We start from the raw sequence: 18,611 nt of genomic DNA on the forward strand, positions 1-18,611 counted from the left end.
CCTTTGTAGTGCCTTGCGCCTTCTCAGTTATTCCAGTGTGATCAGTAGTGAATCCTGCTTTACCATTCAAAACGACAGCTGTAGACCTGGGGCTTTGCCACCTTGCCTGGAAACATTTTTTTCTCCACCTCTAACTGAGCATCCAGCCTGATGAAGAGTTCAAGAGAACTTGAAACCTTGCCCCTTGTTTTGTGGTTTTGTGACATTTGATTGATGCTAATAAAAGGCATTACATTGTTATTTGTTTTTGGTTTTTTTAAAAATTGGCCTGCAGGCCAATTTATTGATTTGCAATCTTTGTAAACAGAATAAGATTAGTTATTAACAGTTGCTTTAAAAATTAAGTTCTTGGGACACCTACTACCGGTAGTCTGTGGAAGCCAAAAGCTTGCATACATCACACAAACTGATCCACTGAAAGACAGACGCTCCTTCGTTATTTTGAAGAATCCACCCAGCAACCGTTTTCTATCAAAAAGAACTGGGGAAAAACACAGATTCCTATATTGCCTTACTGCTATTTTGCCTCCATTGTAGGAACTGACTATATGTACCAATCGTCTCTTCCTGTGCAAAGGTTCCTGCACTCACAGACACTGGGGGGGATACATTTCACCATTTTTCCTGCATTGCACTCATCCCAATGAAAGCAAAGAATGATGCCTTTCACTTGTTCCTTATGCTCTATCAAACAGACCTCCCTGTCAGTTGGCAGGCAGCTGCAGAGATCTCACCCGAAAGTCTATGCCGACGGTGGCTATGAAGGCTCCAGAGAGGAAGGCCCCATCTTTGAACTGGATGAGGAAGCAGGTTTTCCCCACACCTGAGTCGCCAAGCAGCATCACCTATAATATGGGGTGCAAAAGCCCATTAATAGTGCAATGGACGGCACATATACCTTCACTGGGATGGGCAGAGCAGGGGAAAGCTCAAGTGAAAGAATGGAGCAATAGTAGACCCAGGGGCCTAGACAATCTTGCAGATGTAGATGAGCACTGGGAGGGAGCTCGTTGTTGTTTCAGTCAAGGGCACTTGATGTCTCTTCCGGCTGCCACACTCATCATCTGGATACTGGTCTTCACACAGTGGGTCCTTGTCCTACTTTCTTTAGAGCTACCTTAAATTCCTAGTTAAGAAGGGGGATGAGTAATCTTGAAAGAAGAGTTTGGATTTATATCCCCCCTTTCTCTCCTGTAGGAGACTTAAAAGGGCTTACAATCTCCTTGCCCTTCCCCCCTCACAACAAACACCCTGAGAGAGCTCCAACGAGCTGTGACTAGCCCAAGGTCACCCAGCTGGTATGTTGGAGTGCACAGGCTAATCTGAATTCCCCAGATAAGCCTCCACAGCTCCAAGTGGCAGAGCAGGGAATCAAACCCGGTTCCTCCAGATTAGAATGCACCTGCTCTTAACCACTACGCCACTGCTTCTCTCAATAATGATTGATATTGCATTAAAAGTGATTATAATTATATTTGAACAAATCAAATATAATCAAAACATTGATTACTTGGGTGGCAACAGATTAGAATGCACCTGCTCTTAACCACTACGCCACTGCTGCTCCTTTGAAAGCCAATGGGACAGACAGAAAAGAAAGAAAAAAAAGGAAAATCCATCATCTACAAATTCAATTTACTTCTTCTACACACATATCGTGTGCCTTCCCTGTATTTGCAGGGCAACCCAGCAATAGTTGTTCCTCACAGAAAATACTCCAACAGACCAAGGCAGCTCCCAAGGAGGTATTACTAGGATGGCTGTTGCTCCTATTTAAGACCCCCAAAGCATCACATTTGCCTTGGGAAAGTAGACACCACCCCTTGGAACTAGTCATTCACTGGTGCCAGACTTTATCACTGATACACGGGCAGGCCATGATTAGGATCTCAGGTCTGTTTGCAATAAATAGTTACTTTTTTCTTTGCATTTTGTTTGGCTAATAGCCGCAAAAGTCACAGTGACCATACGGGCACGTAGATTCAACCTTGAGTCGGTCTTGTCCCAGGCAAAAGCCAAAGCATCCAAGAAACCATTACTTGGGTGGTAACATTTCATGAGAAATTTGTGTGTGTGTGTGTGTGTGTGTGTGTGTGTGTGTGTGTGTGTGTGAGAGAGAGAGAGAGAGAGAGAGAGAGAGAGAGAGAGAGAGAGAGAGAGAGAGAGAGAGATGTGGGACTCTCTTTTCCTCTAGCTGGCGGCCTCGCTCATGTTGCCCGATAGCAGAGTAAACAAGCAAATCAGCATCTACTCCTCCTAAGCAAACAGACCTCAGCTCAGACGTCCTGGTTTTTCTGGCACCTCTGTTTCTATTTTACTGTGGGAAGGGAGGGGACTGTCTATGAGAAATGAGGATTAGCCAGTACTCATCCATCTTCTAGAAAAAGTTCACCCATCCAGTCTGCTCTCAGATAACAGAATATCCTGTCTCTCATTAACAGATAAAGCCACGAGATGTATTAGCATCTTATTAACTAAATCCAGGGGGGAAAGGGAACGGGAGAAGGGAAAGGGGGCACTTGATCCCTATGAGCAAAGTCAGGCCTCTCAGAGTCAGAGGTGGATGGCAGATTGTATCTTTACTCTAACAGTATTCTTGGTGCAGTGTTTTGTGTTTCTCCCATAGGAGAGAATGGCAACCATTCACTTATTTGACAGAAAATGGAGGTGGTCTTTGAGACGCCATCGCAAGGAGGCCAAACCTGCTCCCTGCCTCCAAATGATTCCTGCAAATCTGTCCCCCAAGAATCATGCCGGTTTTCCTCTGCCCGATACCATCGAAGGTCCTGTTTCCTGAAAACATTAGACTGTGATGGAATGCTGGAAACTAGCTTCAGGATATAGAGCTAGGTCTCTGTCTCTCTCTGTTTGTCTCTCTCTAATTTTCTCTCAATCAGCCATTCTCCTTTTTCTCTGTTAATCCTTCCCTTCCCTTCTCTCTCATCAAAAGATGGTTGTGGCCCCACCTGATATGATCTACCTGTAGTCAGGTTGCAAGGCATCCTATAGAAAGCAAGGTCCTATCTCTCCTCCAACTTATACAGTTCTGTGTTTTCTGAAATAAGCAAAAGATACTACCACTGTTTCTACCAAGTGTCTGCCATTCTGCCTTACAGGAAAAACTCCATTTTAGAGCCAAATTTGTGTAATGAAGGCTCCATGCATACACATACAACTTTTTTCTAGAAAATCAGCTTTAGGAGATAGCATTGAGTAGAGGGCTAAGAGAGGGTCCTTAACCCTTTTGTTCCTGAGCATTGTTCTGCTCTGAGTCTCCCCTAAATTGACTTTCCTGCAAGATTCCAGGAGGTGTGAGTTAGGTAGCAGGACTGCATCTCACCAGCATAGCCAGAAAGCCTTACAGCATTCCTGTAGGAGGGGTACTATTGTCAGTATAAATAGAAATGCTGAATTCACACCATTTTTAAATTAGCTTTCTTTGGTCCAACCTGTTTTGACTGTTCAGATGGACTTGCTAGCATAGATCAGACAGTGAATACTTTTTTAAAAAAGCCTTAATAGTTCCTTGGAATGAACAAACTGAATAACTTGGAATATTTTTCTGCTTTCACCAGGGAATATGGACAGCATCTTTCCGGGTATACCCTAACCTGAATGGCCCAGACTAGCATGATCTTATCAGAGTTCAGAAGCTAAGCAGGATTCTGTTCTATTCTGTTTACATTTATTACCTACCCTATACCACAGTCTCATAGCTGGGTTGGTCCTGGTTATTACTTGGATGGGTGACCGCCAAGAAATATCAGGGTTGCTACACAGAGAAAGGCAATGGCAAACCTCCTTTGAATGCCTCTTGCCTTCAAAACCCTGTGAGGTTGCCAAAAGTCAGCTGTGACTTTACATGCAGAATAATCCACTTTCAATCTATTTTCAATGCACTTTGCAGATGGATTTCACTGTGCGGAATAGCAGAATCCACTTGCAAACAATTGTGAAAGTGGATTGAAAGTGCATTATTCTGCATGTGCGGAAGGGGCCTAAGACACTTTCCACCACCCCAGCTTTCTAGTTGTATGTCATCTCAAGCAATCAACACTTGGCTGCAATTAACCTATACAGACTACACAGACTAACCTATACAGCAAGGCTCCTGGAATTCATATCCCAGTTTTCAGAGCCTTGTGGATGATCTGAGTCTGGATTCTAAGCAGTTAACTCTATTCCCTTGTTAAACTCTGCCTCTCATGACTCTGCAGGATGCTGTTTCATTTTCACTCCCCCTATAAACCCATTTTTAGTAACTTCCTCTTGGTGTGGTTTGACTAGCAACTGCTACTGAAGAACTGAAAGTTGTGCTGCCCTTTGGGTGAATCCTTTCTAACTAGCAATCTCTTTAAAGGCAAACTGTGGCCACCCCACACCCTATAACCATCCAGCTGCCAGGGTCAAGAAGGCAAGCTTTTGTTTGAACTGAAATCCGGCAGCTCCATCAGAGAAGCCTGGGCAACGGTAGTGCCACAATTAAGGCGTGGAATGCGTGGAAAAGGCGCCAATGTGTCAGGAACAGTGCCTGGTGATTGAGGGGCTTTCCTAGCTTATTGCTTGTTGGAACAATTTGCATTGACAGAGATAGTATCTGGGTGATGGAGAGTATTCTCACTTCAGTGTAATTGTCACAAGATATATGTAACCAGCCTGCTATATGTAAAGGGACTTTCCTTTCGCTTCTATTGATCTTTACTGCTTAACATGTAGAGAACTAGGCTGACCCTGACAGGCTACTCCCAAGAGAAAACAGGATGTGCCCATTGCCTTGTGGGGGTAGACAAGGCAGGTGGCTGTATCTTTCACTAGCCCCAACCTTGGGGCACCTAAGCTTCAAAATAACTCTTTTCACACATTACATTGTTCAAGGCTTTCACAGCCAGAATCACTAGGGTGTTGTGGGTTTTCCGGGTTGTATGGCCATGTTCCAATAGCATTTTCTCCTGACGTTTCGCCTGCACCTGTCGCTGGCATTTGATCTTTTCTTTGCAGCAACAGGATAGGGGAGTTCTGGGGTGGTGGGGGAGGAGGCCAGCTAAGCTACGTCTGGCAGAACTGGCTTTCTCAAGCTGGGGCCTTCGCTGCCTTTCAAGAAACACTTCTGATCAAGAATCCAGAGTAGGTTTATTCCTTGAGGGTACCAGACCTGGCACAATGAGCATGTGGAGATTGCTGTCCCCCTGATCACTGAACACAGCTCTGTGACTGAAAGGAGGGGCTTTCAAGCTAACTTCATCTGCGACACCTTTCATATTATAAACAAAAAATAACTCAAAAACCCTCTTGTCAGGGTCCTTAAAGACATCCGAGCATGCCTTGTTCAGCAACGCGGGAAAGGGCTACACGTCCTCCAGGCTGCGGCTGGGCAACTGGGGTCAGAGCGCCCCTGCCCCACAGGCAAAATCCACCCCACCGACCCACCCACTCGCGCCCCCTAGCGCCCAAGCGGCGCAGGCTCAGACCTTGCCACAGACATCGTAGCTGTCGCCGAGAGAGGAGCCTCTCTGCAGAACCGACGGCCACGGGGATCCGTTGCGCGTGGGAGGCGCCGGGCACCCTCCGCTGTCCCCATTGCTGAGCATGGTGGGTGACTCCCGGGCAGGGAGCAGGAACTGCCTGGCGCGGCTCCGGCCACGCCGCGGCTGCTACTCCTCCTCTCCCGCCCGCGGAACCGCCCCTTTCCGAGTGGCCGTTGCGCTCGGGCGGGGAACCGAACCTGCGGAGGCCAGATCCTCCTGACCCCGCAGATCCGGCGCAAAACACTTGCGCCGCAGCCTCCCAGAGCGGCGGCACTTGCTGGCCGCCTTTCGCGCACTTTCGCTAAGGAGTGGATGCCGGAGGCCTCTGACCCCGCGCCACGTTCATAGTCTGCTTGACTTGCATTAATCAGGAGCAAACTGGTTTCGAACTGGTCCTCAGTAGCAGAGACGGCGATGCCTTCTTCCCTCTGAAACATTCAGTGACAAGGGGGGAGGGTGCCCTTCCAGTTTTACCACCCTGTGTGCACTCAGGAGCAAATTCCACCGCACACAATGGACCACTGGGGGGTTGCATAATGCTTTAAGTCCGTAAGAAGCACTTCATGTAGTTCATATTTTAGTATTCCTAACATTGGACTTGCCCAGTGTTAAAACTACTGCTATTGCAGATGAGAGGCTAAATGACACCTTGAGTGGGGTGGGGTTTAAGAAATTCTGTTATAGTTTGTCTTCAGAGAATGAACTTGTGAAGTAATCTTTTTTCCAAAGCCAGCTCCCAAAAACACATCTTCAGTTTGACCTCCAAGCTCTACAAACAAAAATATACTTTCATTGTTTTTAACATGAACTTCAATCAATATTTGAGGCAGAGTAAATTTGACCTATAGAAATTCCTGGATTATCTCCTTTGATCTGGGAAAACCTAACAACAGTACAAAGGATTTTGTGTGTTTGTGTGCATCTGGAACTGCCAAGAATTATTTGCTCTTTTTCACACTGGAAAAGGATCACTTTACCCAAACAATCTGCTTATCTCATCTATCTCAGGTGAGGCTTTCTTTGTGCAAAATCATGTTCAAGGTAATTATAGAACACAAACCCTCTAGCTAATGCTGAAGGCATTTTAATGCTCAGAGCTTACTCTGAGAAGCAGCTAGCTGAAATCAGTTGTAAAACTACCCGCAGAACTAACTTTCTCACCTCTCCTCCACCCCCGGGGCCTGAGTGTTTGGATGGAAGGTGTCTGGTTGTGTGGGTATTGCTTCACCTGATCCCAGTGGCTTCAAAGGGAGATAATTATTAATTTAAAGAAGCAACAGCATCAAGGCGGAAGGCATCATCTGGGCTCAACTGAGGAGAAAGTGTTTATTTACAACTGCATTAACTTTCATCTCCTGCAGTTGGGTTGGATCTAGTAGAACCCTAAGGCTCTTAACAGAGTCAGCCAGGATCAGCTGAACCCCATCAAAAGTGCGGAGCACCATATCCCTCAAGATCTCAGCCTTCTTGGCCAGCAAACTTCTGTCCTTCCAGGGATAAGTTTCAGTTTGTTTACCCTTAGCCATTTATGTACAGCCGCCAGGGAGCCATTCAACACTTCTGTCACACTACCAGAAAATTTGGATAAGGATATATAGAGCTTGATTATTGATAGCAGCCAACCCTAAATGTATGGATGATCTGTCCTAAGGGGTTGATTCCCCACCCACCATTAGATGTGCGTTCCTCACGGCAAATACCCCGGGGTCCTGCAGCACTCCCCACTACACCAGCAGTGATAACGCAGGCACCCCGATTCTGCCGCTCCTCCAGAGCAGGGGTCCCCTCCACTTTCACTTTTGAAGTGGGGAAAAGCCCAGGGAATCACATAGTTTGAAAAAAACATGGGGAATAGGATTGTGCCCCATGGAACCTCACATAATAGTGGTTTTCCAGTGGCACCCTGTCAAGAAGTCCAGATGACCCTGCATTTATTTATGTACTGTCTCATTTCTCCCTCAATATTTACAAGCAAAAGATCTCAATGAAAATGCCCAAGCTTCATATTGTGTCTTGACACACCTGAGGGCTGGGGTGGTAGTGAGAGATGATGCACCAGATATTGTAATTATTCAATGTTTTAACTTTCTTGTAAAATAATAAAAAATTGTACACTTACAGTTAAACAAATTAGCAGTCAGATGAGCAAATACCAGGGGCATATGGGGTCAAATGTCCCCAGACTGTGGACATTTAGTCATGTGGGGGGGGGGCAGAAAATCGCCCCCACATCACTCCTCCTTTCCCCTGGGTTCATACACTGACTAAAAAAATGTTGTGATGGGGGAGGGCACTCTATCCTCAATACTGTCCTGGTTCTTAGTATGGCAGTCCTAAGTTTCTGCAGAGGATACATAGAGGGGATAACATGGGGACAACTGAACATATTCTTTCTAGAAAGAAGGCTATGTGCAATCTGGCTCCAAATGTAGGGGCTTCTCTAGGAACCCTTCCTCATGTAACTGTCTGGTTTAGCCAAAGCCAACATTTTTCATGAGGTATTATTACTGCAGCCAGTGGTAGTATCAATGCACCATTTCTCACAGGGTTCTTTCTGTATTTACTCAGTCCTCTTGCTGCAAAGGTCCAAAATGACTCTGGAGGCAATCCTGCAGAACTCCAGTAGTTGCTTGGAGCCTTCTGGAATTGTTCCCTTGGCCATAGATTTGGGTACCTCCGAGCTAATCTGAAAAGCAGTATAGCTATATTTAAAATAAATAAAAACAAAAACTATGCTGTTTCTGCTTGTTTCTGTATTAATTGTGTGACCTCCTTATTGACCCAGATGATTAGAAAATTATGTTGTGGAGCAAGAGCAATCAAAGCTAGATTAACCCAAGCTTACTTTGACAAGCCATCTGATCTAATTTGCACTGGAGCAAATGGAGAGCCCCCACACTGATTGGGCTTGTTTGAGTTCTGAAAGGGTGAATCTTAAAAGTAAAGCCACTGGAATTAACATGAATATAGACAAGGATAAACTAGAGAAAGTGAAATTGCAATTAAGATTGGTTTCAGCAATGTACTGCCCCCTGATCCAGAAAGTAATAATGCATGCAAACACAGGCAGATGGCACATACAGATATGGATTTTAATTTCTCTGAGCTAGTGTTCCTGGTCCCCAGTACCTCATATTTAGCCTTGAGTTTTGATTACAACTCTTCAAAGGAACCTGTATGTCCAGTTTCAATAATGGTGTCATATATATTTGTATCAGAACAGGAACACTGTATACATATTAGATCCATGGGATGTCATTTAATCTAAATCACTGTCATATAAAAAAAATTCTCATGTTTTTAAGCCACGTAAGCTTACTTAGGTGTTTTTAACAGCAGCAATTCTGAAGAATTCCATGGTGCAGAAAAAACCCGACAATCTTCACCCTTAGCTTTCAAATGTGAAGTTTCCCTGACAGATTCAGAGAACAAAAACTGTTCCTAATAACGGGATACAGTTATACAGTTGTAGTGTTCTGTCTTGAAGTTCTGGGCTATTGATATATTATTATGGCAAAACTCCATACCACTGTGGTACAAGCAAAACAGGCATAGCAATGAAGGCACCATGCTATGCATTTAAGCATGGTGACTAAAGCCTGAAACATGCCTTTCCACTTTAAGAAGTATTCACAGGAAACAAATATTTCTATAAAACAGAAAAAAGACCCAGGTTTGAAGAAAAATCTGAAATCTTAAACACACACACAGTGGGAGAGGGGTTAAAATCCTCCAAAATAAGGTTGGGGGAAGAGAAGAGCCCTTGGCAGAGCTGTTTTGGTCTTTGCAGGGAAGACTCATCAGAGCCAAGCCTGGCAGCACTTACAGACCAAATTGCTGCCATGCAACTTGCATGATCCACCCAGGTCAGGACCTGCAGCCTAGATACTAGGGATCCACTATCAGCTCTCTACCAGCATGGCCAATTGGCCATGCTGGTAGGGGCTGATGGGAATTGTAGTTCCTGAACATCTGGAGAGCCGCAGGTTCCCTACCCCTGACCCAGGTAAAAACATACAGCAAAACCCAAACACACCAGATGGGATCCACTTAGTGTGTACAATCCTGGCCTAACAGGTTCAGGAATACTTCTTCATTTGCCAGAAGATCTGTTCCTGTCATTTATATTTATGGCCACTTGTGGAAACTCTCTGCTCTTCCATCTCAGCCTTGGCCCTACAATAAATTCTCCTTGTCTGGATATTAATTTGCTTTCTCAGCTTAGGCTGACATCATATTACCAGTCAGATTTACACACTGACTGAAATACACCCTCAGAGTACATATGTTTAACACACAGTTAAGGTAATTAGATGTTCACACATAGGAATCAGAATCCAAATGCCTACTCAAACTTTTCCTGACAGATATCCTCCGCCCTCTCTGAGTCATCCAGTTGCTACACCAATCAGAGTGCAGGTTAGCATACCCAATCAGCGTGCTTCTTTGTTCCTAAACTGTTTATTCCCAACTCTGAAATGTAAACAACATATTTTGAGACAGACCTGCACGTTCAGACTCTCTTTTTACTGTGAGGTCCATCACAGTCCCTTTTAGGGTTGCCAGTTCTGGATTGGGAAATACCGGTAGATTCAGGGGATGGAGCCCGAGGAGGGTGGGGTTTGGGTAAAGAGATCTCAGCAGTGTATAATGTCATGGAGTCCCTTCCCCAAAGCAGCCATTTTTTTCCAGGGGAACTGGTTTTGGTAGTCTGGGGATAATTTATAATAGTGGGAGCTCTCTAGATGCCACCTGGTAGTTGGCAATCTTATGTTTAGTGGACTCTTTCTTACTAGCTAACTGCAGAAGTCTCACATTCTTTCATGCATGCATTTTTATGACAAAAGGAATGTTCCATTTTCACTCTGAGGTTTCTGGGTCCGAATTATGTGCTTCTCCATAAAATGATTGCTTTCTTCCATTATTTTTTTAAACTGCCTTTTGGCTTCTAAGGTTGAGTAGCTTGGTTCTGTTTTGGTCCCACTGAGCCAATTCTTCTGGTATTGACTTCCCCAGATCCTAATACTAAATATCCACACTATTGCTTCATCCATTACTTCATCTATTGTCAGACCAAAAAACCAACAACATACAGGCTTAGCAGAAATATATACTTGTATAGTTTCAGCTATAATACAGATGAGAAAAACCGGGGGGGGGGGGGGGGGGGGTATGCCCATGTTCTCACCCTAACTTTGTGAAACACCTTTTCAGAACATATGATGGATACGCTATGTCATAGGGTTGCCAGGTCCAGTTTAGAAAATTCGCAGGGATTTGAGAGGTGGAGACTGGGGGTGGTGAGATTTGGGAAGGAGGCTTCAGCAGGTATCATGTCACTGAGTCCCCTCTCCAAAGCAGCCATTTTCTCTAGGGCTATTTTGGTTATCCAGAGATGAATTGCAATAGTGGAAGATCTCCAGGTGTCACCTGGGGGTTGGAAATCCTACTTTTAGTTGACCCATTCTTACTAGCTAACCGCCAGGGTCCTACCTAGGTGCTTTACTGGGAGATTACCATTCTAGTCCCACCTGGAGGACAGCAACCCAACAGCAGTATGCTAAACAGGAAACATTTATAAGCAGCTGGCTTTGCACTGAAAAATAAAAGAAATCTGCCTTAACTCTGTCCTTCTTCCTCCCTCTGCCCAGAAAATACAACTACAAGATGAATCACCAATTCCACCCATCTAGGAAACACAAGAGAGAACATCTTTCTCCTCAAACTGCATCACTATTGCTACAAGGGGACACTCTTGCTCTCTCTATTCTCTTGGAATTCATTTGCAGGAGCACTTTTGCAGAAAAGATTAATGGCACTTCCTTGGTACCTCAGAAATAACGGAACTATCAACAATAAGAAGGACTTTGAATTCTAGAATGACTCCTGTACACAGATGTCTCTCCAATGGGAAAAATATATATTCTAGCAAATTCAGCCATCAGGGAAAAAAAACTCATAGCCATGAGGTTGTTGGAGAATTATTTTTTGGTTTTATTCATTTGATTCATTCAGCCAGATGTGGAAAAGGGACTTTTGTTGTTAATTGGCACATTAATGGGACAGCAATTAAAAGACGTATGCTTTGAAAATAATTAATCTTTTTTTCCTCAGGTTGTTGGCAACCATATCACCAGGAGTTAAGGATTTGGGCAGGAAGGGCTGAAATGTTACCTGAATTCACATGTCCTTGGCTTAGGTGCCTTTGGATGTAGGAATGGAAAGCCACAGGCCATTTCCAGGGGGATCACAAGGTGTCAAACTGAGAAACAGCAAGGTTACAAACCTGATTGACTGATTGTTGTGCAGGGTGCCTCTGTGCTGGGGCGGTGCTTACTCAGAAGCAGATGGAGGCCAGGGCGGGTGGATTCCATCCGGCAGGAGAGGAGGAAAAGCAGCAAGCAAAAGGCAGAAACAAAGTGAGGCAGGGCAAGGCAAGGCAGGCAGGCTAGGATCACAAGGCAGGAAGAAGGTATAATGGCCCTGAGCCCTTCGGGTATGAGTGTAAATAAATAAATAAGAAGCAGTTAAGTGAGAGTTGCTGTGTTGCTCAGATCAAAGCGATGGGTGCCACCCAGGAAACATTCACACAAGGCAGACTGTCACATGACTCGGACCTGGCCAATCAAATGTAACGAAATAAGTGAAAATTTTGCCTCCATTCTTCCTTTCACCTGATTGTGGGTTGTCAAGACACATCCAGTCCTGACTCAGGAAACCCAGGGATGGATGGATGGATGGATGGATGGATGGATGGATGGATGGATGGATGGATGGATGGATGGATGGATGGATGGATGGATGGATGGATGGATGGATGGATGGATGGAGGATGGATGGATGGATGGATGGATGGATGGATGGATGATGGATGGATGGATGGATGGATGGATGATGGATGGATGGATGGATGGATGGATGGATGATGGATGGATGGATGGATGGATGGATGGATGGATGGATGGATGGATGGATGATGGATGGATGGATGGATGGATGGATGGATGGATGGATGGATGGATGGATGGATGGATGGATGGATGGATGGATGGATGGATGGATGGATGGATGGATGGATGGATGGATGGATGGATGGATGGATGGATGGATGGATGGATGGATGGATGGATCGATCGATCGATCGATCGATCGATCGATCGATCGAATCTTCTGCCTTTCCAGTTCAAAGAAAGCTGTGCCCCTAAAAATTGCAATGCCTAAAGCAGCCATGAGGCCCACTTTCTGGGGTTGGCCATTCCAAGTTGGGAAATTCCTAGAGATTTGTGGATGGAGCCTGGTTAAGGCAGGGTTTAGGAAGATCCTTTCGGTGCCTTGCAGTGCACTCCTAAGTGGAGTTAACCATTCTAGATCTATTGGAGTAAATTGGCTTACAGCCCCATTCAAGAGCCAGGCACACAATGGTGGCTGCACCAGGGCAACCCCTCCCTAAAGAGGCTTCCCAGTGGCATGGGTAGGTTTGCAAAGCAAAAAAAGCCTCCCCACCACCAAGAAGCACCCCAGGTTTTCAGTAGACTTATGGTTCCTTTTTAGGTGCTGTTAAGTCTAAAGTCCCAGCCACCAGCATAAGGCAGCAAACGGCAGGGAGGAAGCTGATTAATGCTCCACCCCTGGCCATGCCCCTGCCTCATGCCAGTGGCAGCAGGAGCACTGGGTCATTGGTGCTGTGACTGGCACTATGTCCCAGTGCTGGGGAGGGCTGCAGCTGCATGCCAGCGAAATCACCCTTCCGTTGGGGTAAGTGTCCCAGGGAGGCCGAATCCACCAATGGGTCTCTTAGACTCTGTGTAGGATTTCACTGTGGGACAGCCAACAGTCCCAGATTGCCAGAAGCCTCCAAAGATCTGAATCCCTTTTTTCCCTATGGAATAAACCAGCGCGGGAGGGAAGGCTCATCTCAAAATTGAGTTCTAAACGGAGTTCTAAAATCAGTGGATTTACATTTGTTGAAATTGCACTCTCTATTTCCATCCTCCCTGATGATCGGGAGGGCTATTTAAAACTTTACTTCAAACAAGCCTGTCTTCTCCTGCAGTGGTAGCATTAGAGCGCGCACGCATGCACACACACACACGCAGAGAGAGAGAGAGAGAGAGTGAGTGAGTAGGTTTGTGGAGGGGAAGGGAGGGGGACAGCTCTAGCATATGATCCCCTTCTTCAGCAGCTTGTGGTCCAAGGAAGTGCTTTGCATCTTTCATTTGGAGGAGTATCATTTTTGGGATGGGCTAAAATACCGATGTAACTGCAATAACAGTAATATCAATATAATAGTAATTTAGAGGCTTTTACAAAGCTAGCAGATTTGAGGCTACCGGTGTGATGAGATCTGAGCCTCTAAGGTGGACTTGATGGATGGAGTTAAGAGAACCAGGAACTAAGAGCCAGCAGAGTTAAGCCGACAAACCATGCTGCAGGCTGTGGTCTGCCTCCTCATGTGTAAAGAGAGAAACATGAGAAGACCCCACTACAGGCCCACTGCACAGTGAGGAACCTTGAGATAAGTGTTCCATGCATAATGAGCCTCTGAGTCTCTTCTTCCAACTACTTCGTCCAGTTTAGGTGTGAATATTCTCAGTCTGGAGAAGCCATGATCAGCAGGGGTGGGATTCTAGCTCAAGCAGACGCAGGAGCTCACAGCTATCTGTCTATCCAGACTAGTACAAAAATTTGAGATGTTCTAGAACCTGCTGTGGTCTATTTAAAGGGAGGAGGGACAGAGAGCTTTCTTTGAACTGGAAAGGCAACAGGTGTTCTCTCTCTCTCTCTCTCTCTCTCTCTCTCTCTCTCTCTCTCTCTCTCTCTCTCTCTCTCTCTCTCTCTCTGCAATCCAGCAACACCAGTCCAGGTCAGGGAAGCCAAAGAAGTTACAGAAGCCAGTAATACAGTCCAAAGTCAAAGTTCTAGGGGTCAATCGGTGTCAGCAGGTTCAACACTAGTCAAACTGGTTGCATCCACACCTAGCTATCCCTCTCAGGAGGCTTTATAGCCACTCACAAGGAACTCATGCATGCAGCCTGCCTTTCAGGAGCCATCCTGTGACAACTCATCTCTGCTGTCAGCCTGCAGCTTGCACTGAGCATCCAAGTGTGCATTGTATCTTTGTGCCTGCAGTTCTGATCTTTATCTCTTTCTATAGGATTCGGGGGGGGGGGGTAGTGACCCTGGAGAGCAGGGACCTGGTGGCTGGTCTGCCCTGGCTGCCCCAGAGTCAGGTGTTGGATGTGCCTCTGAGCTAATTGTAGCTCTGTGAGTGCCTGATCTCCCTGCTGGTCGTCTGCTGCCAGTTGTGGGCTAGCTGCACAGCAGCCCTCCTCCTTTAATGAGTCTTCACTGTCACTGAGTTGGACCATTACACCAGATAAATAGTCAAGGTCTACAATTCTAAACATACTTTCCTGGAAGTAAGCTTCACCGAGCAACACTGGATTAACTTCTGAGTAGACCTGATCAGGATGGTTTCCCACATTAATATAGAAATGACTTCATGATTTGCTGCTATGACTAAATGACTTCAAGATTTGCTGCTATGACTAAAAGAAATGATCGTCCAAGAGAATCCCGCAGTGTGCATTTTGAATTCTTTGGATTCTCTTGGACAGTCGTTTGTGCATACGGCTCATTTTTCATCATACGGAGAGCGACCACAAAAAATCTCCCTTGGGGAGAATACTAGTGCACAAAGTCCTAACACTGTCGGAGGTGTGCCCAAGAGCTCTACTAGATGGATTGAATCCAATCAACACTTTTATAAGGACTATGTCTCATTGTGTGATTGTAGCGTTGTGGCTATGCTATATAGTTATGTTTGAGGAGTATTGACCATTGCTTGTTCTTTCACTTGCAGATTAAATTGCAGATTTTACAGATTAAATTGCAAATTTACAGATTAAATTGCACTTTCTATGCCTTAGTGCTTTGCTTCTAGCAGCCTTCTTGTTTGTACACTATACTGCACCTGTTTAATTTTTTTAATTACCTCTCAATCTCTTGCCTGAGACACGCTGCCTCCCTTTGCCTAATGTTTGGGTAGCCCTTGCAATAAGCCTGAGAATGCCAGGGACAGCTGGCAACACCGGGGGAAGGCATTGCCCTCTTTGTGCCCTGTTTGTTGGCCTTCTGGGCCAGCTGTTGGCTACTGTATGAAACAGAATGCTGGTCTAGAGGGATCATGGGTCTCGTCCAGGGGAGCTCTTCTTGGGTTCTCCCAGCGTGTCTCAGTGGCAGTGGCTAACGATAGGCATGGAAGAACTCAAAAAAGGTTGCCCTTCTCCTGCAACTATCCTTCCCACAGAGGCAGTTTTCTATGCTGAGGTGGTGAAATTGATCAGGAAGAGCTAGCAAATGATGGACTGCAGCTACTGGTGAAACGGTCTTGAGGCTTCACTTACATTCACAGCAGTGGTAGCAACAGGGGTAAGAGGAAGGGAATGGAGGAAGGGAAGGAAAATAGCAGGAGCAGCACAGAGCTGTGGGGTGGGAAGTGGTGTACAGAGCCAGATACTTCTATCCAAGTGCCAGGCTACAGGATAGGGTTTTTTAATGAGTCAGGTCCAGGTTTCCCTGACCTGACTCACTTTCCTCGCAGACATACAGCAGCTGCAGGAAATGTTGCTTTAAAAGTGTGAGGGCCAGAAATTATCCCAGGGCTATTTTGGCTTTGGTGTGTGTGGGGTGGGGGAGGCATGCTGAAATCCCGAGCCAAACGAATCCCTGCAGATTTGTAAAACAACATTCCCCAAAGCTGTAGTGTGGCTGCAGGGAAAGGGTATCAGGTCCAGGGAAACCAGATCCAACGAGTTAAAAAACAGTATTGTGTAATTTGGCCCCAAGATACTCACATGTTTTGGTTTAGTAAGCAGGTTTCTTAACCTTGGATAGCTCACTAGGAGGTTTTAGAGCCCTCAGCACAGAGATACCAGAAATGCCTTAATAAACACACAGCATTAACATTCAGACTGACAAAATGATCTTCTCGTGATGCAACAGCTGGTTTTCTGGTTCAAGCCTATTCATCAGATGAGGTTTTCACACATGAAACCAAATGTCAGCCCTTCCCAGCATCACCTTTTATTGTCAAGGCCTGCGTCTATTTGGTAACAACTCCCGAACGTGCCTAGAATAACTGAGTGGCCCTTACGGTAAATCCGATGCCCACAGTGGCAGAAAACGAGCCTGGAATGAACTTGCCCTGGTCAAACTGAACCAGCAGTGATGTCTTCCCCACACCGCTGTCTCCAACCAGGATAGTCTGCAGAAATCAAAAAGAAAGGCAGATTAGGAACCCACTTGATGAACTATAGTTACAGGTAAATGCAATCCAGTATTTTTTTTCTTAGTGATGAGTGATCCAAAATGGGGTGAAAAACTTACTGCTTTGCAGGGCTGGTTCCAAGTTCTGGGGTGGCCTAGGCGGAGAGTGTCCAGGAGCCTCCTCAGCCCCCCAGCCCTTGCTCTTGCCTCCCTTCTCACCCACCGACTTGTGGGCCCTCCACTTGGGTATCCTTCCTGTACCCACTTCCAAGCCTTCCCACTTCCGATGCTCACACATCCTGCATGCTTTTTCAGCAACTGTGCTGGGCTGTCTGTGTGGCTGGGAAGGCCACAACAACCAATGCTCAGCAGTATGTGCAGCCTGAAATGTTGGTGACAAACCACTTGTAAGTAAGAAAGAGAGTGGTTGGGTCAGTGGCTCCCCCTGGTGCCTGAGGCCTCAGTGACTGCCCCACCTCAATGAATGTTGATGCCACCCTGCTGGCATGGAAGTAGGTAAGGGTGGGTTCTCTGGTTCACACCCCCCCATTCATGTCCGAAGCTCCGCCCCTCCGTTTGTGGGTTTTTAAAACATTTTAGTGCTTTTTTGGTTTTTGGCCTGCAGGGGGCGCATTGTTTGGGCTAGCAGCACCAAACTTTCAGGGATTGTTTGGAGGACTCTCCTGATGATACTACCTGGGTTTGGTGAGGTTTGGTTCAGGGGGTCCAAAGTTATGGACTCCCAAAGGGGGTGCCCCATCCTCCATTGTTTCTAATGGGAGCTAATAGGAGATGGGGGCTACACCTTTGAGGGTCCAATTCCATAACTTTGGACCCCCTGAACCAAACTTCACCAAACCTGTGATGTATTATCAGGAGAGTCTCTTATTGATACCACCCAGGTTTTGTGAAGTTTGGTCCAGGGAGTCCAAAGCTATGGACTCCCAAAGGGGGTGCCCCCATCCTCCATTGTTTCCAATGGGAGCTAATAGATGAGGGCTACACCTTTGAGGGTCCATAACTTTGGACCCCCTGAACCAAACTTCACCAAATCTGGGTGGTATCATTACTAGAGAGAAGAACTCCTAAAAGATGTCTCCTGAAAGTTTGAGGTGCTTCTAGCTTAACAATTGCACCCCTGACAGCAGGCACCCCCCAAATTTCCCCAGATTCTCCTTTTAAATCCACCCCCTTCGGCATGGATTTAAAGGGAGAATCTGAGGTCCTCAGTTTAGAAGAAGAAAAAGAATTTGGATTTATATCCCCCCTTTCTCTCCTGTAGGAGACTCAAAGGGGCTTACAATCTCCTTGCCCTTGCTCCCTGTGAGGTGGGTGGGGCTGAGAGAGCTCCAAAAAGCTGTGACTAGCCCAAGGTCACCCAGCTGGCATGTGTGGGAGTGCACAGGCTAATCTGAATTCCCCAGATAAGCCTCCACAGCTCAGGCGGCAGAGCGGGGAATCAAACCTGGTTCCTCCAGATTAGAATGCACCTGCTCTTAACCACTACGCCACATTGAAAGTGATGCTGTTTCAGGGTGGGGGATAATCCACCCCAAAACAGCATCACTTTCAGTATTCGATTTAACTGGGGACCCCAGATTCTCCCTTTAAGGTGGATTTAAAAGGAGAATTTGGGCTATCTAGTTTAAACACCATTGAAAGTGATGCTGTTTGGGGGTGGATTCCAGCATCACAGCAGCTGCGGGGGGGGGGTGTGGCCCCACCCCCGAACCCCCCCCCTAAAAAATCTATACCTACGTCCCTGCCTGCTGGAACAGAGATCCAAGAAGAAGAAGAAGAAGAGGAGGAGGAGGAGGA

At 46.1% G+C, this 18,611-nt stretch overlaps 1 protein-coding gene across 4 annotated transcripts in view; it reads right to left on the reverse strand.

Moving 5' to 3' along the window:
- The window catches only part of RAB37 (RAB37, member RAS oncogene family), a 75,311-nt gene that overhangs the window by 17,833 nt on the left and 38,867 nt on the right, over window positions 1–18,611 (reverse strand). The window contains exons 2-3 of one of the 4 annotated variants that reach the window (XM_048488004.1): window positions 16,681–16,791; window positions 735–845 (exon numbers count right to left, since the gene is read on the reverse strand). In XM_048488004.1, the coding sequence (XP_048343961.1) occupies window positions 735–845; window positions 16,681–16,791 (222 nt within the window). Of the gene's footprint in view, window positions 1–734; window positions 846–5,468; window positions 5,653–16,680; window positions 16,792–18,611 lie in introns of those variants that run through there. The other 3 variants (XM_048488005.1, XM_048488006.1, XM_048488008.1) reach the window with 3 other exon arrangements.

Source organism: Sphaerodactylus townsendi, linkage group LG03, assembly GCF_021028975.2.
Source record: "Sphaerodactylus townsendi isolate TG3544 linkage group LG03, MPM_Stown_v2.3, whole genome shotgun sequence".
NCBI lineage: Eukaryota > Metazoa > Chordata > Lepidosauria > Squamata > Sphaerodactylidae > Sphaerodactylus > Sphaerodactylus townsendi.